The sequence below is a fragment of the Martes martes genome (genome assembly GCF_963455335.1).
Source record: "Martes martes genome assembly, chromosome: 4".
Lineage (NCBI taxonomy): Eukaryota > Metazoa > Chordata > Mammalia > Carnivora > Mustelidae > Martes > Martes martes.
The window spans coordinates 63,284,142-63,310,127 of NC_137891.1; the positions used below are offsets into that span (position 1 = coordinate 63,284,142).

The following is a 25,986-nucleotide window of genomic DNA, read 5'->3' on the forward strand; positions in this document are numbered from 1 at the left end:
GAATTCTTTTTTTAACATAATTCCTAGGAGCACTTAGGATTGGTTAAAAGAAGATTCCACGCTACTAATTAACGATCAGACCAGGAATAGAAATACAGGTTGAACTCTTTGCTGACGTACATACTTCCTTAGCAGAATAAATTTTTTTAAGCTAATAAAAACTATTTCACCTAATTTTTTCCATCAAAAAGAAATTCATTTAGGAACAATGTCCTTCCTATCAAAACTCTTTTCTGAATTTGTACATCAGTTGCCCGTGTTATTGGATGTATGCAAGTAAATGTTTCTTTATCTTTATGTCTCTTCCAATTACAGTTGTTATCAAAAGAGAATCATATTTTATCTAACCCATATTTACTCTTTTTTAACTTCATATTCATGGAATATCAGGAAAATGTGGCATGTGTGGGAAATTTCAATGTCAGACAGTCAAGTCTCTTACTACTTGTGAGTGAAAGTAGAAAAATCAGTGAAGGAGAGAGACAGAGAGATAGAGAGAGAGGCCATCCACTTGTCCCTATATCACCAAACAAAACTTTTTATTTAATAATCAACAAAGCACAATATTATGCATGCTTAAAAGTAATCAAAGTTTACCTCTAATCCTGAAAATTCCAGGATCCCCTGAGTTTCACTTTTGAATTGTTTGTCAGAGGAATTTTTTCCAAGATGTGTTATTATTATTATTTTCCCTTTCCTTCCTTCTAATTTTAAGATCCCCCTTCTTCTCACGCCGCATTCGTTTCTCAGACTCCTTCAGAAATTAAGGACCCAAGCAAGACTAGTCTTTTATGTTCCAAACGTATTGATCCTTTCCTCTCATAAAAAATTAGCTATTGTAGATGAATGGATAAGGAAGATGTGGTACACACACACACACACACACACACACACAAGAATATCACTCAGCCATCAAAAAAATGAAATCTTACCATTTGTAATGACATGGATGGAACTAGAGGGCATTATACTAACTGAAATAAGTCAATCAGAAAGACAATTATATGATCTCACTCATTAATTTAAGAATCAAAGGAATTTAAGAAATAAAGCAGAGATTATAGGGGAAGGGAGGAAAAAATAAAAATAAGACTAAATCAGAAAGGAAGACCAACCACAAGAGACTACTCAAGGAAGCAAACTGAGGGTTGCTGGAGGGGAGGGAGGAGTGGGGATGGGGTAACTGGGTGATGGTCATTAAGGAAAGCACGTGATGAAGTGAGCACTGGGTGTTACACACAACTCATGAATCACTGAACTCCCTCTGAAACTAATAATACACTACATGTTAATTAAAATTTAAATAATTTTTTAAAAATTACCTGTCATGATCCAGTACCTTAAACTTCTCCTTTTTCATTATCACTTAATCTAATGAATAATTTTATCTTTGACATTGGCTACTAATAATGGCCTAATTTTTATCTTTTCTATATTACATATGCTACTTAAGAGTGGCCCTACTAATTGTAGGGATCCCTAATTGTAGGGATCCCAACAAGTTCTGTGAAAGTGTGGGGCATTGGGAAATACAAGTTTAAGTTCTGCCCTGTCTATGTGACATGGGACAAATCAACAGATCGTCTGGAGGCTTGGTATGCTCACCCGAATTTTAGACAACTACTAAGTTCACTGAAGGTTGTCATGCCCATGTGTGTAAGGACTTGCAAAATTCTGAAACATACTTAGTTAATATTTAATATTTAATTGATATTAAGTATGTAAAAATGCTTAACAATTAAAAAGTTCTATAGAAACATGTGCTATCATTACTATTATTACTACTATCATTCTAGTTAGTTTAACATAACTTCTCAAGGAGCTAAAATTCTTCAGAAGGAAAATGTATTAGAAGTACACTTTTAGTAATTCCTGAAAACATCAGGAAAACCTTCCCTACTGGAGTCTTCTTTAAAATTTTTCTTCTACTTTAAGAAATGATGACTAGTTACATAAAATGCTCTGGGAATCTGCTTATGATGGGCTGATTAGTATTGACTAATGAATAAAATACATAAGAGATTTACAAAGGAAAAAGAAAAAAGTCAATAAGATGTTGAATGTTAAATGTCTCTCTTAGTTATCTTTTCATCTTCCCATTATGCTCAGATATGTATGTCATACATACATATGTATGTCATACATATCTGAATTGTGAAGATTCAGAAAGCTATAGAAATTATGAAATTAAAAAAATCATTAATACTAAATCTTTATGGATCATTGATTTAAACAAAAAGTTGTGTACTATATTTATGAACTATATATATATAATGAACTACATATAATGAACTAAAGTCCATTAATCAGAGTCTGCTCCTTGTCATTTTCTTCCTAAGATTTTTTGTTGGTTCATTTCTAATAAATAGATGTCTCTGACAAGTCTAGCTTTGATCTTCATAACATGTACGTAAGTTAAGAAAGATTCCAGAATGCAGAAGGAGGAGGTGGAGGAAAGGGAAATTTCAAAAAAATGACTTGTTTATTTGGGGGAAGATAAAAATGTAAATTTTCATGGTCCCTTTACCTCATTCAAATAGTCACAAAATATTCACAAAATATTTTAAACACGAATTAAGCCACTGGGGAAAACAGTTCTCAAGAGTCTGTTACCTACTTATTAATATCCAATACCTAACAGGGAAAGTTAGCAAATAAGACAGCATGTGTTGAAACTGCTCTAGATGGATTTCAACATTTGCGGCATGTTTATATTTTTACAGGATGTGACTCAAAATTTGCTTTGAAGTATTTTGCATTTCTTACGGTAATAAAGAAAAAAGTTCTGTTTTCTTCCATCTCTCCATTAATATTTAGATAAAGCCACAATTTTCTCTTTGATTTACCAAAAATACAATCCTAAAAAATATTATTTAGGGAATTTGCATCTAAAATATCATCTGACTCTTTTTTTAATCCATGTTTTCTTTATGACAAAAGCAGCTGTTGTGTAGAAATGATGTTTAGGGTCCTGATATTAATTTATTTCTCCATGTATCATTTATATTCTGTATGCTTCCAAAAAGAATTAAATAGCTATTTTGACATTAAATAGAATTGTAGAATTTTTAAGAACCCCAAATCTACTGAATGATAAGTGAAAACAAGTAAAATTGGCTTAGAACAAATTTTTGCTTTGGAAGCACTATGTAAACACTGAAAAAAGTAAGTAAAAGTCTCTCACAGTCAGCTTGAAATCACTGAGAAGTTTTCTTTCCCTCTTTGGGTTATTATGTATTATTAAGCAAGTCAAATACTATGGGCAGGGTCTATCTTGATTTTAGAAAGTGATTAGGAAAAGAATCTAGTAGGATTCTTTTACATATGAGAGAGATACACAAACTTTGGTGAAATTCACAGAGGAATAAAAAAAAAGCTTGGAAAAAGTAATGAATGAAACATTGTCACAACCTGAATGATGACATGCTTTTATCATCATGAGATTATCAAAACATACTGAGTTTTATAAATGTCAGAAAGTTTCTTTAAAAAGGTTAGGAAAATCCCAAATTATAATCCAAAAATAATATTTGATCAAGTGCATACCCCATGACACTCTCTGATGTGGGAATGTTATCCGGAACCTTGGGCTTGGTTGCGGCAGAACCCACACTTTGCAAGGGAACTTGGCAAACAAAAATATGCTCAGAGAAAGTATCAGACATACTGAAGTCTTTGAAAAACGACACAATGTCAGAATTTGATGAAAGAACAGATTCTGTTTGGGCTGAACAAAAGTCTTGGATGAGAGATGCTAACAGCTTTTAATATCTGAAGATCACTTAAGAGGAAGGAGAGAGGCCTCAGAAGAAAGAAATCCTGATACTTGGATCTCAGACTTTTGCCTCCAGAACTGTGTGAAATAAATTTCTATTGTGTAATCCACCCAATCTACAATGCTTTGTTACAGCAGCTCTAGCAAGCTAACACAGAGACTACTGTAGGATATAAACCCAGTTTGGATATTAAATTTGAGGTGATGCAAGATTGCCTAGTTATTTTCATAGCAACTCAAAATCTTTTATAAACTTTACACTTCGTATTCCCATGTTGATTTTATTTTTTCTGTGTTTATTCTTTTAACATTAAATTTCATTGAAAATCTTAACCTAATGGTTTTTTTCTCAATATACTCTACTGAAGAGATCTAGTTTAACAAAAATATCACAAGGACTTCACAACCAATAACAGCAAGCTTAAGTCATGTGTAAACTTTCAGGATATGCAAAACATTTAATTTTTATCAAGATGTGTATAGTTAATGAAGTTTAGGATGACAACTCATGATCTTTTTGAATATTCATGTGCACAAGCCAGCTGTTAATCAAGTTAATCATAGCAGAACGTAGCTTTTTCTAACTCATTCAAATCATCTGCCCCTGGAGCCTCTGGATGCCTCAGTCGGTTAAGCGTCTGCCTTCAACTCAGGTCATGATTCCAGGGTCCTAGGATCGAGTCTTGCATCTGGCTCCTTGCTCAGGGGAGTCGGCTTCTCCCTCTGCCCCTACCTATCCCTGCTCCTGCTCTCTCTCACTCTCACGGTCTGAAATAAGTAAAATCTTTAAAAAAAAAATTCTTCCGACCCAATTGCTGATAAAGCTTAGTCCCGCCTTGCTCTATACCCGTTAACAAGCTAGCCACCTATTAATATAAGCACTCAGCATGATAGTGTGGGATATACTGGATTCACATTTGAAAATATTTTTTAATTTAAAGAATATTATTTCCTATTCCTTTTAGATTTTCCTATTGGTAATATACCTTAGTTTAAGGAATTGAGAAAAAAGTAAGCAAATGAATGTACTTACATGTCCTGCTAACTTAGATGCTTTCTCAAATTCTTCACCCTCTTCCATTAGTGCTTCTTCAGTCCCGGGTAAAGAATCTATTTTTACAAAAAGAATGAATAATTGCTGTCACATATTGCTTACTGACTCTGTGATACATAAACCTATCTATTATGAGAAGGATATGAAAGTGGCCAAATTGGCACTTGAAAAATCTTAGTGTTTTTGAGTTAAAATAAACAGTAGAATGCTGTTTATTTAATTTAAAGACAACATACGAAAAATGTTAATTACTTCTAATTGAGAAGGACACGATGAAATAAAAAAATGTATGACAGCTGCTGTTATGTTAGTCAGAGCAAGCCTGCTTTTGGCGTATGATTTAGCTAACTGTTGGAACTTTTATTGATGTCCATTTTCTGGCTTGTAATTTTATGTTTGTTTTATCTCTCAACGGTCTCTCTCTCTCTCTCTTTCTTTCTTTCTTAATTCCTTCCTTCCTTTCTTTCCTTCTTTTTTTCTGGCTACACAATTTAAGCACCAGTTTGTGTTCTATTAAATGGGGTGACAAATTCTGAAAAGTTTGGGGGAAGGTGCATCCCATGAAATGATAGTGAGTTTTTCCATTTTAAGTATCAAGTGAGAAGACATGATTCATTAGCTTGACTAGATTTGAGGAGTGGGTGAGTATTGACTTTCTAATACATGAATAAAATGATGGCAGCCCTTTCCATATATCTACTGAATTATGTTAATTATAACAACAAGGATTTCTAAGGGTTATAAATAACTCTGCAATAAGGATAGATATATGGAACATTAGAAAAAGTCTGTGTTTTAATAACCTTCTATTCGAATTTCAAAATCGAGTTTCAAAAATCAGTTAAGAGGAAAGTATTTTAAACCACTGGAAACTTCTAAAATTTATTTCTTTATATTTATTAATATTTGAAAGAGCCATATGAATCCCTCAAGAAGATTTTCCTTCAGATTCACATACATATGTAGGCAGATTTTTTCCACTGCATAAAAATGTGCACTCTGGGAAGAAAATCAAAGCATTAAATCCTTCAAAAGCTTAATGGTCACCTAAGACCAGAGAGACAGTGGAAAGCTTAGTGCAAATCTATAATCATAGCTTTTGAACCATGGAGCTCTGTCTCTAATAATTCAGAGTTTTACATTCAAGAAAAAAAAATTACTAAATCCCAGGGCACATAGTTTATCTAGATGTAAATGTAGATTTTTTTTTTTAGAAAACAGAATTCTTTCCAACATAAAGCTAACTTTTTTTAGTTTAAAAAAGAAACTTAAAAAAAAACTAAAAAACTAAAAAAAACGGTTTTTTTAAATCTACATCTCAAGAAATATGTTCTTTGAGACATAGATACTTTCTTGAGATGTAGATAAATTTTACGATGTTACCTACCACCCTTCCAAACAGAATGATGACATCCAAAAGTAGCAAATTTTTGTTGATAAAATCAGGATAGATGATGAGAATTGTACCAAGTTCAAAAATATTAAGTCATTTATGAGGAATACTTGAACCCCTACCTACTAACACCCAGTTGTAAGGGTGACAAATACAGCGATTCTTTAGAGTGTACAAATTAGCATAAATTTAAGTCCAGTAAGGCTGAATTATATTCTCTATAACTGTGAGGAAATATTAGTGTAATTTTAGTATTCACTCACAATTTTTTGTTTCACTTATGTATTAAAACTATTAAGTAGAATATTTACTTAATAAATAATATTAAAATGTTCTACTCTACATTACAAAGCAAATGACATATACAGAAAAAGAAAACCAACCCTCTTGTGGATTTGTTGATTTTTTAAGTTGGAAATACTTACTATTCTCATGTTTTTCTCAATAGGCTAATGATTTTGTTTATTTTTAAAGATTTTATTTACTTCTTTGAGAGAAACAGAGCACAAGCAGGGAGAGAGGAAGAGGCAGAGGGAGAGGTTCAAGCAGGTTCCCTGATGATCAGGAAGCTCCATGCAGGGCTCTATCCCAGGACCTGAGCTGGTCAGATGCTTGCTTAAAGGACTGAGCTACCTAGGCATTCCCAGTTAATGATTTTAAAGAGTACTGACATTCTGCTTGGTTTTTCTTTTTTAATAGATTTTATTTATTTATTTGAGAAAGACTAAGGGAGAAAGAGCATGGGCGGGGGGGATGGGGCAGAAGGAGAGGGAGATGCAGACTCCTCACTGAGTACCTAGCAGACTCTAGCACCTAGCTGCCTCAAATCCCAGGTTTTGATCCCAGGACCCAGAGACCATGACCGGAGCTGAAGTCAGATGCTTAAATGACTGAGCCACCCAGGCACCCCTGTCATGTTTGATTTTTAATGCATGTATGTACTAATTAATTCATTCATCCACTTATTTGTGTATTTGTATATTCATTTAATTCAATAAATACCATATGCCAGGCATTTAACTTGGTGTTTTCAAAACAATTTGAGCAAGATAATTTTCTATGACTCTTTCTCTTTTGGAATATGCTTGAACACCTTTACAGTATTAATTTTTTAAGAAAAATGAACAATTTTATAAAAGGAAGGTAGTGGTGACTTTTTATGGTCTTACATTCTATTCTATTCTTGTTTTGGTTGAATTCTTCCTGGCTATTGGTGCCATATCCAGTGAGGTCCATTCAATTTAATGTAGAAGGATAATGGTGAAGTACCACCAGAATATTTGCAAAGTTACATATTCATATTAAAAGCTGTTAAATTGAAAGAACCCTTCGAAATAGTCCAAATCTAGGCCAGAATATCAATCTAATATACCTGTAGGGACAATAGATATCATGAAAATAAAATCTAAGTGTTTAAAGCTTGGAGAAGTACATTGCATTTTTTAAGAGTTCTGAATGCATTGCTTATCAACCATAATTGGTGGAGGCATATGTGTAAACTATTTTGCTCTATTTCATAACAATTTCTTTATAAAAGTATACTTACTTAGCATACTTATATAAAGTATAAATGATTTTCAAAATACATGCAACTCTTGTATTTTGAATTATAACTCTTTGAGGTTTTTCAATCACATGGAGGGGGAAATGAGTATCTAAATTTCTCAAATATTAGAATTTATCTTGTCTTCTCACTTTAGAGAAGAAACCAAAACACAGAAAAATAAAGTAATTTTGTCAAAATCTAACAATATCTGGCAGCACTGGGCTGAGAAACTTAGCCAACACAATTGATTGGGCATCCTCAGGTAAGAACCTAGAAATGAGAAGGGTTTATCATAATGTTTAGCTCTATCCAACTTGTTTCTCTCATTACTTTTACCTTTGCTGTTTATGTCACAACAGATTTTTTTATGCAGAAAATTACACCTATTTGTAGAAATATGTATGTTTATGGAGCCAAGCTCAATGTGGATGCACAGCTGACTTAAAATTAACATCAGCAAATTTGGATAATACCAAAAATATTTAATTACTGAATCTAGTGATCTAACTAAGTAGAAAAGAGTGTACTGAATCAGAAACTTAAATTTTGTAATTTGCTGATTAGGTTTACTAAAATTTGAATGTGAAGAGTTCAGGATATAAGCAGTTCAAGAAAGGAGCCTAATGAATATCCCCCTCCCCCAATGGATGCAATTACGTATAATCAGTGAATTAAGTATAATTAGTGATGATGCATTGTAAAAATTTTCCAAAATATTTAAATCCTTACGATATTCAGTTATTACACAAATGTGATTGCTCAAGGATATATATCTCCTTGGCGGATTAGTGGATTCCTGTGGTTTTGATAAAATTAAAAAACAATAATGAGCCAATAATGAAATAATATCTGTTTTTTGTCTAGTTTATACCAGGCATGGTACAGAACACAAGAAAACCTCAAGAAGCTTATAATCCAATTGAGCAAGAACAACACACAAGAAGTAATTCAAAAACTATTAAGGGAAAAGGAAAAGGAAAACATTGATGTGGGCTGGACACCAGGTATGACTGATGTGATCTTAGAGCACAGGATCTGAATAGACAGAGGGGAGGAGAAAGAATTCACTATGAATTAGGGAAGAATGGCTTAAGTAAAGGTACACATGCAAGACCATCAGTGAAAAGAAGCCAGTCTGACTCCAAACCTAGAGTGTCAAGGAATGGCTAACCCGGGTCCTCCACATGGCTAGTGCCACATGGTTCAACTTTCATTGTCTATGTTAAAGGTCTGCCATGGGTGTGTACCATCTCATTAGTACTACAAGAGACTTGAGTATAAAGAAACTATTATCATTTCTTGTCTTGTGCTACACTATCATTGGTTTATGTTCCCACAACACTTCATTTTGTTTTAAGATTTTATTTATTTATTTGAGAGAGAGAGAGAGACAGATAGCAAGATAGAGCACAAGCTAAGAGGCGAGGGACAAGCAGACTCCCAACTGAGTGGGGATCCTGACACAAGGTTTGATCCTAGGACCCGGAGATCATGACCTGAGCAGAAGGCAGACACTTAACTGACTGAGCCACCCAGGTGCCCCAACACTTTGTTTTTTAATGTTGAATGTTAATATTTGACATGTAAAAAAAGTATAAATAGTTGACCCTTGAACAACACAAGTTTCAACTGCACGGGTCCTCTTACACATGGATTTCTTTCAATAAACACAGTGCAGTATTATAAATGTATTTCCTTATGATTTTCTTAGAAACATTTTCTTTTCTCTAGCTTACTTCACTGTTAAGAATAGAGTATCTAACACATATATAAAATATGTGTTAATCAACTATTTATATTATTGGTAAGACTTCTGGTCAACAGTAGGCTTTTAGCAGTTAAGTTTTTGGTGAGTCAAAAGTTATACTCAGATTTGCAACTGTGCAGGGGTTTTTCATATACCCTATATGTATCCTATACAAGGATTTTCAACACAGGACCAATTCCTATTTGGTCAAGGTCTATTGTATAAATATATATATACATATATACATATGTATATAATATATATAGTTACAAAGCATAAAGGTGAAAATCCTCAAACCATCCTCTAACTTAAGAATTAAGTCATTTCCAATAACCTGCATATACCTGCGAGCACCTTTCTTTTTTTTTTTTTTTTTTGAGATTTTTATTATTTATTTATTTGACAGACAGAGATCACAAGTAGGCAAAGAGGCAGGCAGAGAGAGAGAGAGAGGAGGAAGCAGGCTCCCTGCTGAGCAGAGATCCCGATGTGGGACTCGATCCCAGGATACCGGGATCATGACTTGAGCTGTAGGCAGAGGCTTTAATCCACTGAGCCACCCAGGCGCCCTGCGAGCACCTTTCTTATCCCACCTCCTTTCTTCCCCGCCCACTGAGGAAAACCACCATTTTGAGTCTTTCATTCCTTTCTTTAAATATAGTTTTATCACTTATGTATATTTTCCTAAAGAATATACTAATTAGATTTGCTAGTTTTGAACTTCATAAAAATGGTGTTCTATGACTTACTTTTGTTTAATCAATATTATGCTTTTAAGATTCATTCAGTTGGGAGCTGTAACTTGCTCATACCAGATTGGGAGACTCACTGACATTTTCAGATCAGTTGCTTTAAACAAGCCACAGTGGTAGTATTTACATCATGGGAAACATCAACCTTTACAAATCAGGGCTTTCGTTTTCAAAGAAAGAGTTGTTAACATTTACCAGCACACCTCTGATTTCACTCATCCTCCGTGTATATTTGGGATGCAGTTTTCTACAATGGGACAACTCCACAATGTATCCATTTTCCTGTCTGCCAGTATGTCAACAAAGGTTATTCACATTTCATGGTACCTGAGACTTCTTTCTCTAAGATATTCACCCAGAAGTAGAGTTTCTGAGCTTTAAATTATGTGAATATTCAAGACTTTAAAATAATGGAAAACTGTTTCCAAAATTGTTCATGCCCCACCTAGAGTGCATGAATTTCCTCTCATCTCTGTCTTCACCAGCACTTACTTTTGCCAGATTTCCTAATTAATACCAAAACAAGGGTAGTAAAACAGCATCTCTCTATGGCCTTCATTTGCTTTTCTTTGATTACTAAAGTAGTCAAGCATTTTTCATATGTTCATTTGCCATTTGTGTTTCCTTTTCTGTGAAATATCTGTTCGTATCTGTTATTTATTTTTCTACTGTTTGTTGATCTTTATTAAATTTTATGTTGATTATGTATTCTAAATATTAATCCTTAATCAGTGACAAATATATTGCAAATGTATTTTGCTATTTTGTGACTGATTGATTCACCTATTTGTGGCATCTTTTGATGAACAGGAGTTTTTAACACTCTATAGTTGACTTAATCTTTTGGTTATGTTTTAGGATTTTTTTCACCTTCTTTAAGATGTCCTTCTCTATCCAAATGTAAGGAAAATATTTGCCCATAGCTTCTTTTCTAATTATCCCAACTGGATGTACTGACTGCATCTGGCCAGGACACTGAATGATGAAACAGTGGTAAATCTTAGATATCATTGTCATGGTATTATATGTACTTTTTTATTTATGCTGGAAACATTCTGAAGTGCCCTGACATTAACTTAATGTGTGGGTTTTTTAAAGATTTTATTTATTTATGAGAGAGAGAGAGAGAGTGAGAGCATGAGCAGGGAGAGGGGAGCAAGAGGGAGAAGCAGACTCCCCACTGAGCAGGAAGCCCTACATGGGGCTTGATCTTGGGACTGCAGGATCATGACCTGAACCGAAGGCAGATGCTTAACCCACTGAGCCACCCCAGTGCCCCTTAAATATGCTGTGTTAAGGGGTGTTTTCCTACAGAAAACAGGATAAAAGAAGCAGCTTTATTTTTAGAAAGATAATAAACTAAAAAGATTAGATAGTACAAGGAATACTTATTTACAGGCTTGTTCCAGTAGGCAGAGAAAAAGAACAAAAGCACAGAGGTGGTGTCAGGGAAAATGAAGAGGAGGCTCGTCTGGGGAGGAAATTCACTGCCACGATTTGAGACCAATTTAATATAGGGCTGAGAAAGAGGGAGGAAAATCAAATATGGTGTTGACATTTCTGCTGAAAGTCGAAGGGATCTATAATGTGAAAATGGGAGTAGGCAATGTAAGTTACAAAAACAAGTTGCAAGTAGTGACAAAATTTGGGGAGGAGCCAACATATAGTTGACCTGTTTGTACCTAAATCGGGCACAGACATTACGAGGCTGCGCCTCAGAATCCACACGTCTTGCTTCCTTTTCTGCTTTGCCCTTAACCTTCTGACACACAGCCCAAGGAAGCGGTGGATATATGACTAACTGTTACCATGACCTGGAGCAGGGCAAGACGTTTGGTTTCATTTTCTTTCTTTCTTTCTTTCTTTCTTTCTTTCTTTCTTTCTTTCTTTCTTTCTTTCTTTCTTTCTTCTTTCTTTCTTTCTTTCTTTCTTTTAATTTTATTTATTTATTTGACAGGCAGAGATCACAACTAGGCAGAGAGGCAGGCAGAGAGAGAGGAAGGGAAACAGTCTCCCCGCCGAGCAGAGAGCCCGATGTGGGGCTCGATCCCAGGACCCTGAGATCATGACCTGAGCTGAAGGCAGAGGCTTTAACCCACTGAGCTACCCAGGCGCCCCTCTTTCTTTCTTTTTTAATCTTCAGGTGCCATTCAAATATAGTAAATATTGTTGGATTTAAAACTTACCCAAAGAATCTGGGACTATTTCATCTGGAGAATGCAGTGCTTGCGATGTCTCCTCTGTCCTTTCTGCCAGGTTGTCTCCTTGAAGCCTACATAATTAAAAATGGTCATTGAAACCTTGAATAATGTGGAATTGTGAAATGTGAACTATATACTACTGGGGACGTGACTATGAACTTTTCAACTTAAAATGAGACATCCTTCTTCAAAGGAGAAATAAAGGTTTACGAAAGCCTTTGTCATAGAGTGTTTTTGTTTTTCTAGCCTTTACGGAAACGAGTCTTTCCTCATCTTTTTTTGTACACATGGGAATATTAAGTCTAGGCAGAATCTGCTTTTCTTCTTAGCCTCACTAGTTGAAGTTTTATAAGCAAAAGTTTTCATTAAAACTGTAATGGGGAAGTGAGTGGAAGAAAAGCAGAAGTCCAACACAGCGGGCTCGCCTTACTTCTGGATCCCGTGGCATGAGAGGGCTTCCATGGTTACACAGAGGTTTATTAAACACAGTTCTCCAAATCAACCAAACTTAAGCTTAAAGGCCTACAGGTCAAGGTAACTCTCAAGAATGGAAGCTAAGATTCCTAATCTGTGTGAATCCCCAGGGTTCTCATAGACACTGGGTCTTCAGGAAGGGAAGACATGGGTACTTTTTGGACAATATATTTCTGAACTTCCGTATCCACCTTGCAATAGTGAGACTAGCGATATCTAATTCAAACAGTCTGGATTTATCTTATACTGTGAAATCACCCTAGCAGGGGAGGTAGAGCTTATTAATAACTGCTGGAACTCTGTCCTAAGAATAAGCTCTGCTAATATTGGAGGACAATATATCAAATAATCCAGAGATTGGAAGTTTCTATAAGTACCTTTATTTTTTTCTTGCATTTAGCTAATAGCAAGTGCCCTCATGGGAGAATATTAATAAATGCATAACAAATAGCATTAATATTTTTAAAAATACAAACTCAAGTACAATTCATAACCGTACCAGGCCCAGAAGTTAAACTCTTCAACTGTTTTACATCTTTGCTTTTATATGCCACAGTAGAATCACATACTAATTTGCATTTTTCTTTTGCATATTCAAGCACATATGTATGACTCTTTATCTTTTGTGTAACTATGAATACTATAAATTATGTTTTCATCTTAATTCTTTTAATACTAAGTTAATATTAATATTAAATTCTGCACATTTTATACATATATATTAATAGTTACCTATTACCTTCTATATACAAAACTATATTTACTGTATTATATAAGCTAACTAAAGAATTCTCAATAGTAATTTCCTGACAGTCATAACACTTTTTGGTCAAATATGTACAATTTATACTTTTTTAATTGATTTTATACTCTGGATTTATTTTTTAAAAGTTTACTTTGAAAGAACAACATCACCTTTAAATGATTTAGTTACATACTTCTCAAATCTGTCCAATCATTTATTTTGTTTATTTCTAATAATTAGAATAAATACTTCACTAGTCTGCAATATCAAATAATCTTTTCACATTTCCTTCGTCTGTGACCATTTCATTAAATTTTCAAAGAAAGAAAGTATGTAGAAATATGAGATACTGAAAGGTGTAAGCAAAAATTTTCATAAAAAATTGACAAAGAACTCCAACACATTTGGATATTTCAAATTAAATTAAAAACCTAAATGGAAGATAAATCCCCAACAAAGGCAGAAGGAAAGAAGCAAAAAATAAAAACTAAGTTGTAAATTACTTTTTGCTCATGGCAAGCTTCAATAAGAAAGATTTGTTTTGTATTTATTAGTATGCTCAGTAATAAGCCTAATGTTGTAGAGATGTAAATAAATTACAACTGATCCTGACTTCACAGACTTCTCAATTTAGCTGAGTCAAAAAGACAAACGGCCATGAAAGCAACTCGACAAATTGGGTGGCCTTGAAGCTGGCTCATCTTCATCCAAATGCTGCCCTCCAGATACCGGAAGAGTTGGATATACCGTGACTCGGCAGCAATTGCATCAAGGAATGCTTCACAGCCCTGCCATCCTTGAGTGCTCTGCCAAGGTTTCCCAGACTGTAATCCACACAGCGCTACTCCTGTAAGAGGTTAATAGGCACTATGCAAACAAGGGTTATGTGGGCAAGTCCGGGAAATACAGTCTTAATAAAAGTTATTTTTTTTTTCCCTTCACACTACAAGAGTTGTACTTATACTCCCAAACCTTTTCTCTTTGCTTTCTAAAGCTCCTTTTCCATTTTAAACAGTCTCTCATATTCTCAGTGCCTAAACAAAATGCTTCCTGCTCTTCCTTGTCACCACTGAAACCCTTCTCTAAGAATATTACAACCTTTTTTTCCTCTGAGAACATGAGAGTGCCTCCTCTCCAAAGGAGGCTGCCTAATCCCTTGACCTCAGATAACACAGGATTAGAAATATTCACCTTCCTTCTTTCTGCCTGTGAAGACTTTGCTCAGAATCAAAGTTTTCTTCTTCACCTCCAGCATCATTATCACCTTGAATGATTTCCATGTTCTTGTGTATCTACCCACTAATTTCAAAGTCTCTTGATCCCAAATCTGGAGATCTTCCCTTCTACCTCACCTTCCCTCACCCAAGGGCAGTTAACCCAGAATTCCTCCATGTCAGCAATCTTTAAGTCCAATGTTCTGTTCTCTGACAAAGAACTCGCCTCCTTTAGGCTCTTTCACAAACTCACTGTTCTTAACATTTTCTCTTTAGTCAAATATGGATCCCGATTTCTATTTTCTCCCTCGCCTCCCTTCATTCCAGTTCTGCCCTACTCAGCTGGGTCTTGTGGTCTCCTCAGTTCCCATGCACCTATATCCTCCTGTCATTGCTGACCAACCAGACCCTAATTCCATATTAATCCATCATTTTCCTACACGTTTGCCCCTGGAGCAATACAGGAGAAAGTCGGACACTCTAGGATTCGTGAGTACAAGTCAACGGTCTCCAACTTTAAACTCTGGTTTCTTGGCTTCTTGGTTGTCTTTCTTCCATTCCTTTCAAAGTCTTTACAAAACTATTATCTCTTTTTTAGGTCACCTAGAAAAATGATATATTAAGGAAGAAAGATCTGCTACTCTTCCTCGCATAGCACCTACAGAATTATCTTCAACCCAGCCAGTATTCACCACCTTTCCAATTCACAAGGGGTGAGACCCTCTCTCCAGTACAAGGTTCAGACAATCCATTTAGACTGGTGATTTGGATCCCCTCCTCTCATCTCTTTTGGACCTTAATTTATTTTATCCATTACCATTCATTCTGTTCATCTCCATTCCTCATTTTCCACAGCACAGAAGCAAGTTCATTTCTCTTTCAGCCTTAAAACACACACACACACACACACACACACACACACACAAACACACAACAAAATCCCTCTCATAATTATCTCAAACATCTAACTGTTGCTTTTTCTTGCTTATTTTTCTCTGAGCCAAACTCTCTAAATATTCTTCATTCATTGCCTTTGCTTCCATAGTTTTCACTCATTACTCAGCCTATTTTTAATTTGGTCTTTGTCTCTGCCATTCTGAAATGACTGTCTGACCTAATTGCCATATAAAACAGAAAATTTTCATACCTTATATTTATGTAACTTTCAACTGTACTTTGTATGAATACTCCTTATCCACTCTCTTTTACACTGTCTCTCTGAATCAGCTCATCTACTCGTGGTTTTAATCACGTATAGATTGACATTTGTCAGATCTTTCTCTCGAGTCCTCAGCTCAAGATCGGTAAAGCCAAAGTTTTGTAGGACATTTTACTTGGATACACCAAAAGCATCACAAAGGCAGCATGTCCAAAAACAAACTCATTTTCATCAACACCCTGTCTTGCTAATCAACCCCAGTGTTGTTAAGTATACCTCCTAAGGAAATTTTCTGAATCCATCACTTCCTCTCTGCATACTCTATAAGTTTGCTATTCATTTTTATTCACCTGAATTATTACATAGTGCCCTCACTGATGGTCTTACTTAGAAACTTGCCCCTCAAAAATCCATTTTCCATATGGCTACCAGAATGTTCAGAACAAATCCAAACATATTACTCTTATGATTTAAATATTTTAGTGCAAGAGATCTTACTATGAGTATTTTTAGAGAGTCTGTGGGCAGGTTTTAGGGGAATCACAATAATTCACAATAAATGGAATGAAAAATTTTTGGCAGATGTGCTCTTTTTGGACAGGGAGACAGTAACTTCAACCAGATTTTCAAAATAATCCTTGACTCAAAAAAGTTTAAGAACTACCATTTTTGCGGGCTTCTCATCACCTGCAAGATGAGTTATGGTTTCCTTACCAAGTCATTTGAGTCTCTCTACTGCACAACCCCTACCTGTCTCTGCAAATTCATCGTCTTTGACTTCATACTTCATAAACTCCACTTCTTTTACTTTTTTGCAGATATTTTGTTATTAAGTCTCTGGACTATTATATAATTATCTCTGGCATGACTTACTTTCCCCCTTTTTACTATTTGGATTAATCCTAGTTTTTCATTCTAGAATCTCTTCAGAATCTTCTCTTCCAGACGTCTTAGCACCTATGCAAAACTTTACCATTGCTCTTGCTTCACTATATTCTAATTGTCTGTTTGGATGTCTGTTTGTCAATACACTCCAAGTGTCTTAAAGGCAGGAATTTTTTCATGTTTTTATGTCCCCAAAATCTAGCTTAGGTTGAGCTAGCTACATTTTAAGTTCTAAAAGAGATTTCCTAAGGCATTTTTTAATGATTAGCTCACCTTGGAGATAAGGACAAGAAAACAGGGCACACCCTATATATGAGGAATTTTCTACAGCGTCCTCTAATAATAGAGTTACATTTCCTTGAAAAGAGGTAACACTATCTGGTGGATATTTAAGGTTAAGCAGTTCTTAACCTGGTTGGACTTAATGCAGAACATGAGTCAGAGGCTTATGTGCCAGTGCTTATATGATCTGGGGGGCAGGAGGGAAGGACATGGGAGTAAAACACTAAAGGAGAGAAAGCCGATACAAGTATGTGTTAGTGAACCAGCCCCTGTACAGATGGCTGCCACACAATCCCACAAGAATTCTGAGGATCCTTATGAAATGCGTCCACTTGAAGAACGAAAGTGTAAAGAATTTATCCATAGGCTTCTGGTCAAGTGTGGTCCTTGAGCACTGATAACCCTGACCCTATAAATTGTATATACAGTAGTACTGAGTGACTCTTATTGGTCATCCCAGGGCAGGAAATGAGATGCAAAAGATACTAGCAAGAGTGGGATGCTAAAGGTTGCAATGGCACAAAGCTGGTTGCTACAGTTAGGAGTATGTGAAGATACAGTTGCTAATAAGTATTTGAGATGACATACAAGTGGGGCTGATAACAACAGTAAATGTGTTTGGCTTTAAAACAAATCAATCAGATTTAATTTTGTATTGACCAATGAGACCTGGTTAGAGGAAATGCTATTATTATACCTATTAGTAAATTCTAGCTCCAAGTTTCTGAGTCAACAATCATCTTCCATTGACTCAGTTTTCTTTTTTTTTAAGATTTTATTTATTTATATGACAGAGAGAGAGAGAGGGAGGGAGAGAGAGTACGAGAGAGTACAAGCAGGGGGAGCAGTAGGCAGAGGGAGAGGGAAAAGCAGGCTCCCTGCTGAACAGGGAATCTGATGCAGGGTTAGATCCCAGGACCCTGAGACCATGACCTAAGCCGAAGGCAGACACCGACGGAGCTGCCCAGGTGCCCCCATTAACTCAGTCTTAGTAGTGACAAAAACAATGAAAGATAGCATCCTAAGAGACTGTTGTAATATCTGTCACAGAGCCTATCGTAGTACCAGGCACCTGTATATGATCAATAGGAATACAGATCAATGTAATGTAATCAAATGTAATGTAATGTAAATGTTATCAGAGAGTCTCTGGGTCTTATAAAATTGATTTAAGGAAGATGGACCAGTCAAGAGAAAGAAGATTGAAACTCATTTAGGAGACTGGTAGCTACAGCAGTGGTTCAAATGTTGCTTGTTTGCAGATATTTTGAGATTCAGTTGATCTCAAAGTTTCATTCTGTACGAAGAAGCAAGAAAACCAAAAACAGGGTGAAATAACAGCTCAGTCCTAGCCCAAAATGGTCAATAAAAACATATTACTCTGTATCCATTCAGAGGAGAAAGTTTTGAATACTGAAAGTTTTGAATAGAAAAGATAATAAAGATGATTACCTCTTCTCTTATATACTTTAAAAAAGGGGCACCTGGGTGGCTCAGTGGGTTAAAGCCTCTGCCTTTGGCTCAGGTCATGATCCCAGGGTCCTGGGATCGAGCCCCGCATCAGGCTCTCTGCTGGGCAGGGAGCCTGCTTCCTCCTCTCTCTCTCTCTCTCTGCCTGCCTCTCTGCCTACTTGTGATCTCTATCTGTCAAATAAATAAATAATCTTAAAAAAAAAAAAAGGTAATGATTATACTTTAAAAAAATCCAAACCACTCAAAAGGGAGACATAGTTCCCTTTTCTTTAAATCTCCGGTATTGTCAATCCAGTTGAATTATGTGATGTGATGAGAGAAGATTCAAGTAAGTGAATTCTTACTTTTTCACTTTGGCCTAGAAGACATTCAAACTTGTGAGCAGCCATCTTTCTGTTTTTATGTTATCATGCTATTCATGATGTGTTTTAATCTTCCTTGAATACTTTCTGGAAGAAAGTAGTATCTAACTATAACTAGAATGGGAATTTTTCCAATGTTTTCTTGAACCAAATTGAATATACTATTGGTATGCATGAAACTAAATGCCAAGCTAACATTTCTAGCCTATATAGTTCAGAGGACATGATAAACAAAATCTGGATTAATTGGAGAAACATTAAGGGAGTAGGGGGTATTTGAACTGAGCTTTGATAAAGCCAAAGTTTGATTAGGCAAAAAGAGAAAGAGAGAGAGAGAGAGAAAGGTGTAGGGTATAGCTGGGGCTAGATGAAGCAGGACTTTCTATAATGTCCTCTAGAAATTTGATGCTGAAGTACCTAGTCTTCCTCCGTGATGGAAACAGAAGCCAGCGGAGGGTTGAAGCAGAGGGACATGATCAGACTTTCACTTTGAGAAGCATGTGCTGCGTTGAGCATAGACTACAGGGGGGCATGCATGGAAGCAGGGAAATTCTTTAGGAGGTTATTCCACTGATCTTGTTGAGAGCTGAGCACAGCTTGCCTAGGGGTATCAGTGGTGGTGGTGGTAAGAAGTGGATGGATTATGAATAAATTCTGTAGGTGGAGCCCAATGCTATACCGGATCAATGAGATTTGGGGTGGGGGGAGAGAAAGGAATAAAAAAAAAAATGTTGTCATTTTTCTGTACCGAGCAACAGAAATCATCATGTTGCCATTTGCTGAGATAAGGAACACTGAGGGGAAAGCAGATCTGTTAGGGATTAAGCTGGGGACATGGTAAGTGTAAATGCATTTTGGACATGTAGGTAATGGTGTAGAGCGGCAGCTGGAAATCCATGTGGAGATGCTGAAGAGACTGCATGGAGCTGTGGAGGGAGGCTTGCCCTTTCTGGATTCTAAAACCTCTACAGAGGACTTCAGAATATGATACACTACTATTTAGGTCAGCTGTTTTGAAGAATATGATATCCTGTTTCACGGGAAAATAGATAGTATATCACAATAAATGTCAATTAGAGCAAATAAACCACGATAAACAGTTCTAGTTTTCAGAAATTTTGAACCATTTTCTTCAAACGGTAAAAATTAACTCATCTTCCCCCTTCAAAGTATGCTTTTAATTCACAAAGCCTCTTTTGTTAAATCAGTCATCCAGTCATTTCCAAGTTTCCTTCTAAACATTAATAGTCCATTTTAGGATTCCAGTATGTGTCTCCAGAATTATTTTTTGAGAAAAATTCTAACAACTTATTGTCACTCACTCACTTTTGACTTCTTAAAAAAGCCCAAATTGTCATCAACATCAAAAATTTATTGGGGATCTTCAAAGGCCAAGCTCTCCGCTGAGCCCTGAGCCCACAATCTGGCAGGAGATCTGCATGGATTTGCATGGTCTTTCCAATTTCTTTGCAAGGTTTTGTGAAGTCAGAAACTGGGCCTGAGATTCCTGACACTATCAGGGCCTAGTATATTCCTTTACCTTTGTGCCCCCTCAAATAACGACGTAATTTGAATGGTATGTCTCTGAATTCACTAAATACTTACTGTAATTCCTTTTCTAACCTATGGCTGCTGCCCTATGGAACTTGGTTGCCCACCTCCCCAAGTTTTTCAGGGAATTACCTGGACATTCTTCCTCCCATCCCTTTCCAAACCATGGACACAACCCAGCATTCTCCCTTAGCCCTGGCCATTCCAGTCTGACCCTCTGGTGAACGGTCTGCTTCCTGCGCGCGACTTGGGCCCTTGGACACCATCTCTCCAACTCCTCAGCACCCTTCTCTGGACCCCCAACACAGATCTACCTCCCAGAGCTTCCACCAAATACTCCTTCCAGCAGTCCCTCGATTTCCCTTCTTATTTTAGCATAGTCATTTTAAAATCTTCCCTCATTCATCTAAGGCACTCTTGTTGGTTCTTGCCTCTGGCTGTTCAGGTCACAGGAGGATAAGTAACAATACAGCAGGATGAAGCACCTTTTTCCTGAAAGCAGAAGGCAGTTGAATAACATCCCCCTTCACCAGAGGGCTTCCCTTAAATATGGCTCTGTAAATTCTCTCCCTTGTTCACAAGAACCTCCAAACGTGAACCTCTAAAATAGAATGATTGATGGTGACACAGAGATAAAAACCGTGCTCTTTCCTGCTAAATTTTCCTTTTAACTTCCTATCTCCCGAAAATGAGCTATGGGTCTGCAAACTCTCTGTAGAAACTCTCTAATCAAATGTAGGGCTCTCTCTTGCGAGGGTGGGGGGTCGGGGGGCGGGGGAGGTTGGGGGGGGAAGGGGTGCATTGCAGACAAGTAGTTGCCATAGCTGGCCTCTTATCTGGGCTGCTAATTACTCTCCTGGCAGAGGCTTAAGAATTTCAAAGCTAAATCTGAGGAAAGCACGCGTGGAAAATAGATGTTTTGTTTTCAGTCTCCTCTGTTTTATCTCAACTCAAAGGTAAAAATGTCAACACAAAGTAAGCTGGAGGAGATCAGGCACCAAGCAGGATGGATTCTCAGACACTCTGGGACTACTAAACAGTTTCCAGGCAGGTGTGACAAGAATGTGGGCCACTGACTCCCACACCTTGGCCAGATTGTTAAACACACGAACGACGGCATCAGAGGCCCTCCAACTTGTCCCAAATCTGAGGCGGCCATGAGAAAGGATTAAAATCAAATTGCCAGATGGCTCTGGACCTAGCGAAATGTCTAGAGAAAGCAGCCAAATGCAGAAGGTCCAAACTAGACGCAGATCTGGGCATTGGAGGGGCATTTTTAAAATCTATCTAAACAGAAATAGGCAGTTAAGGTGCTTATTTGACTTTGTAGACCTGTGGTTCTCAATTTCTGGTAGACTCCCCTAGAGAACATTAAAACCCAGATTGCTAGGCTCCACCCATAGAGTTTCTGATTCAGAAGGTCTGGAATACAGCCCAAGCATTTGTTTCTGTGAAGTTCCCAGGTGATGCTGATACTGAAGGCCAGGGGACTGCCCTCTCTGCAGTGTCTCCTTTCTTCACAGCTCTGCAAGGACATGGCTCCCCTCCCCCCCCCCCAACCATTCTCAAGGTTGTCCTAGTGTTGCACCATACTGGAACACCAAAAATAGAGAAGGATCTACCAGGTGATGTTAGTATTCTCCTTTCTCTAACTTGCTTGGTATTGACTTTTTTAGCTGAACACTAAATTTTATTCCTAGGTATATATGATTCCATCTATATCCATCTCTTCCATAATAGAAGTTAAAAATCCAAGTTGGATTCCTCTTGAGCTCAGGATGCTATATACTTAGCCTAAATCAGAGAATTGCCTGGTCAGCAGGCATCTAGCTCAGCAGCAGCTGTGAGAGGTCTTTTTAAAGAACCGATTTCTAACAGGTTGAAAAATGGGATTGTATGGGGAGCCAAAACACCCTTTTGGAAAACTGCCAAAACTTTTGTTCCTTCTTTAGGCATTCCTTTCTTTAATCAGAGTACCAAGTCAGAGTACTTTACTCACAGTACCAAAACAGAAGGCTGCCTCACATATGTACCTCACAGAAGACCATCCCTCTTTCCTGTATCCCCTGGAGGCATCTGTTGGATTGCTGAGTTCTTCTGTAAGGAGCCATTCTCTCTCCCACTCTGCGGTACTTAAAAACAAACTCAACCCTGTCGGGCTTTTTTATGCTAAAGTGCTGGTAGAGACAATGTATCTTGCTGCCTTAGACGGTTTATGTTCCTTTTTTTCGCTTTCTCCATTTCACAAAATTTGGAATAATTGGAATTCAGTTGTGGTAACTAGTAGAATTATGGTATGCTGAAATTCCCAAATTATGATGCTATTACTTTGTACCAGAGAGAAGTTATGTTTTAGCAGGGTTCTATCTGCTCACACATGGTGATAGAGAAAATGTTGCCAGTGATAGGCAGTATCACACACTGAGCAATTGTTACTAGGTATGGAACCAACATGAAGGAATGAATCATGGGCAGCCCCATGGCAACCCTTCTTGATAAAGTTGTCCATTTGGGGGAGGAGTAAATAAAGGAAATCCCACCAAATCCTACCAAGTTTCACCTACTTAGGAGGGACTGTGGATAGAGGACAGGGAAAATTGGAGAAGATTCCCTTAGAAATCTGAAACCACTGTGCACTGTTATAGTCTAAAAAAGGTGAGCTAACTTGCTTCTACATCAAACAGAAAGGCTCTTCTGGGTGGGGATTTTATGACCTGACTTTCCCATAAAGTCAGAGTTACCATAAGGGTAACTCTCCATGTTCCAATAAAGGACAGTACAATACAAAACATTTAAGCATACAAACACGTTTTCCTTTCCTCCATGCTTTAATGTAGTCCTGATGTACCCATAACAGGCAATAAACAGTTGCTAATTGAGTAAATCAGTCTTTAGCATTATCTCTAAGTTTGAGATCTCTTCTATGTTGTAAGTTTTTTGTGGGACAGGAAGCTTGACTTATTTAATTTGTTTTCAGCAATGACCCTGGGTAATAAATGCAACCTTGGATAATAATTTTTTTAATTCTTCAATATTAAATTGCCATATTTATTAATATTTGGACAACATAGTGAAATTTTCTGATAAGCAAGTTGATGATCTGGCAAACAAGATTGGTTTAGAAAATGTTACATACGTGGGACTCCCTAAAGAGATTACAATAGAAAAGATAAAGGCATTCTTTTATTCTTTTAACAATGCCTTTAAAATTCTTAAGAAGGACAACACTGAGTACAAATGTCTGCATAATTGGAAAAGCCAATAAGACATAAAGATATTAGGATGATTCATCTTTTGGGATAACATTCTAAAAGAAGAAATACATTCAGTGACTTACTAGAGAATACAAATTCTGCTTTGTTAAATTTTAGTTACCTTAGTCTAGAATTTATTTTTTCTGATGTGCATATTTTTGATTTCTCAAAATGTTCACAGAATTTTATAGTGGATTTTTTTCTCTGTGCCTTCAGCTTTAAGAAATAAAAATGGTTTGTATTGGTACCAAGACCCAGCTTGTACATGTGATTTTTCCAAGAGGTTTTAAGTATTTCTTAATTTATTGTTGTATAACTATCATATTTGAAATCATGTTAGTATTCCACAGGTTTTATTTATTTTTCTGACTTTTATATGGCATGGTTTAGATGTTCTAGAATTTCTGATTTCAAGTGAGAAAATAGATTATTATATTTAAGACTCTGAAGAAAATTCATTAAAAACCTTAAGCAACCTTCCCTAAAAACACAGATTTATTAAAACATAATACATCATGGGAAGTGATATCAAAACTATTGGCTTTTCTTTTGAGGAATTTCATACTCTGTTTTGAGCACTAGTGCTTATAACTGAAAATATTATATACTCTAAGAATTTTGGGTTTTATTCTGAAATGTTATCAGAAAATCCAGAATTTAATGACACGGTATTCTTTGTTTTAATAGTAATAATATTTCCAGTCTGGTTTGATTCTAAAATATTTCTTTTATATTAATGAAGCTAATTAACAATTTGGCAATTCTGGAACTAGTTAACAGAAGACACTAACGGAGATAAAATTAATATAATTATATGTGTGATATGACTTATACAGGCCATTCAGGAATTGTGATCCAATTATAAAGGTAATTAGCATAACAAATAATTGAAAGTAAGTGCAATTTCAATTTTACCACAAAGTGTACCAGGGAGGTCCAGAATGTCAAGCAAGTGAATAAATAAGTTTTCAGATACAGATAATGATATGAAATATAATTTTTCACTTTTGTTCCTATTTCTTACATAGAATAACTCATCTTGTGCCAGTAGGGAAATAAAAATGGGGGAAAAAATAGGAAGAGTCATTTAAATCAATCTTCCCATATTATGACAACAAAATAATAAGTCCACAATGCTATTGTTATTACAGTATTAGAAAGGGTATTTAAGCAAGACAATATATTAGCAGACTTTCAAAAATTACTCTTGTCATACCATGTTTGGTATTCTTCGTTGTATATATATGCACAAAACTGAGGAACCCATGATTATCTGTCAAAGCACTTTCTATGATTATTTTATCCATAGAGGTAGCATTCAAATAAAAATCCTTTCTCAACCAAACTGTCATCATTTATCAAATCACTTGAATAACATGTTTTTATCATGTGTCATTCTAGCAAACACCTTCTTTTAATGTTCCAAAAGGGGGAAAAAAATGCCAAATACACGTCAGGCCTATTACTATTTTCCTAAGATTTTTTTTTAGGTAGATGCTTTATCTAGGTAAATAATTTGCTGATGAAACAATTGCCCTCCTAAGTCCAAGAGGGTAGCCCTTAGGAAACATCAGTAAAAACAAAACAAAACAAAACCCAACAAACAAACAAACAAAACCTTAGTTAGAGGCACTTAAAAAAAAAAAAAGCCTTATAAAAATTGGAATTTCAGGGGCATCCCCATAAGAAATCAAGAGTTATTTGGGGATATTGCTTGTGTTGAGGGAGATTATTTGAACGTAATAGCATCTTGTACATTGCAACATTCCTCTATTCTTGTGGTGCTCACCTCCTTCCTAGATGACTGTTGAGAGTCATTGACAATGGTGTGGGAACTGCAGTGTATGCTCAAGGATGCTCAGCCAGTAAGTAGCAAACTTGGGACACTGTTAGAGTCTGAGGTTCAAGACCTTAACTACTTGTTTTGCTGGCTCACCCAGTGAGATGGATCAATTATCGAATCAACAATTCAATCTGAAAATAAGAGTTCCACCTTCATGACCTCATTATCACATCCCAGTACTATCACCTGGAGGGCTAGGATTCAACATACGAATTTTGAGGATATGCAAACACTTAATTAGAACACCTACATATTCTTTTGAAAAGCTAGTATTTA

The 25,986-nt window shown here is 36.2% G+C and overlaps 1 protein-coding gene across 1 annotated transcript in view; it reads right to left on the reverse strand.

Annotated features, from left to right (window-relative positions):
- The window catches only part of LOC308341016 (uncharacterized protein C8orf34), a gene marked incomplete at both ends in the record, with an annotated part of 367,987 nt that overhangs the window by 70,509 nt on the left and 271,492 nt on the right, over positions 1-25,986 (reverse strand). Inside the window, 2 exons of the mRNA XM_080800601.1 lie at positions 4,809-4,885; positions 12,454-12,539. Of these exons, the coding sequence (XP_080656727.1) occupies positions 4,809-4,885; positions 12,454-12,539 (163 nt within the window). The remainder of the gene's footprint in view (positions 1-4,808; positions 4,886-12,453; positions 12,540-25,986) is intronic.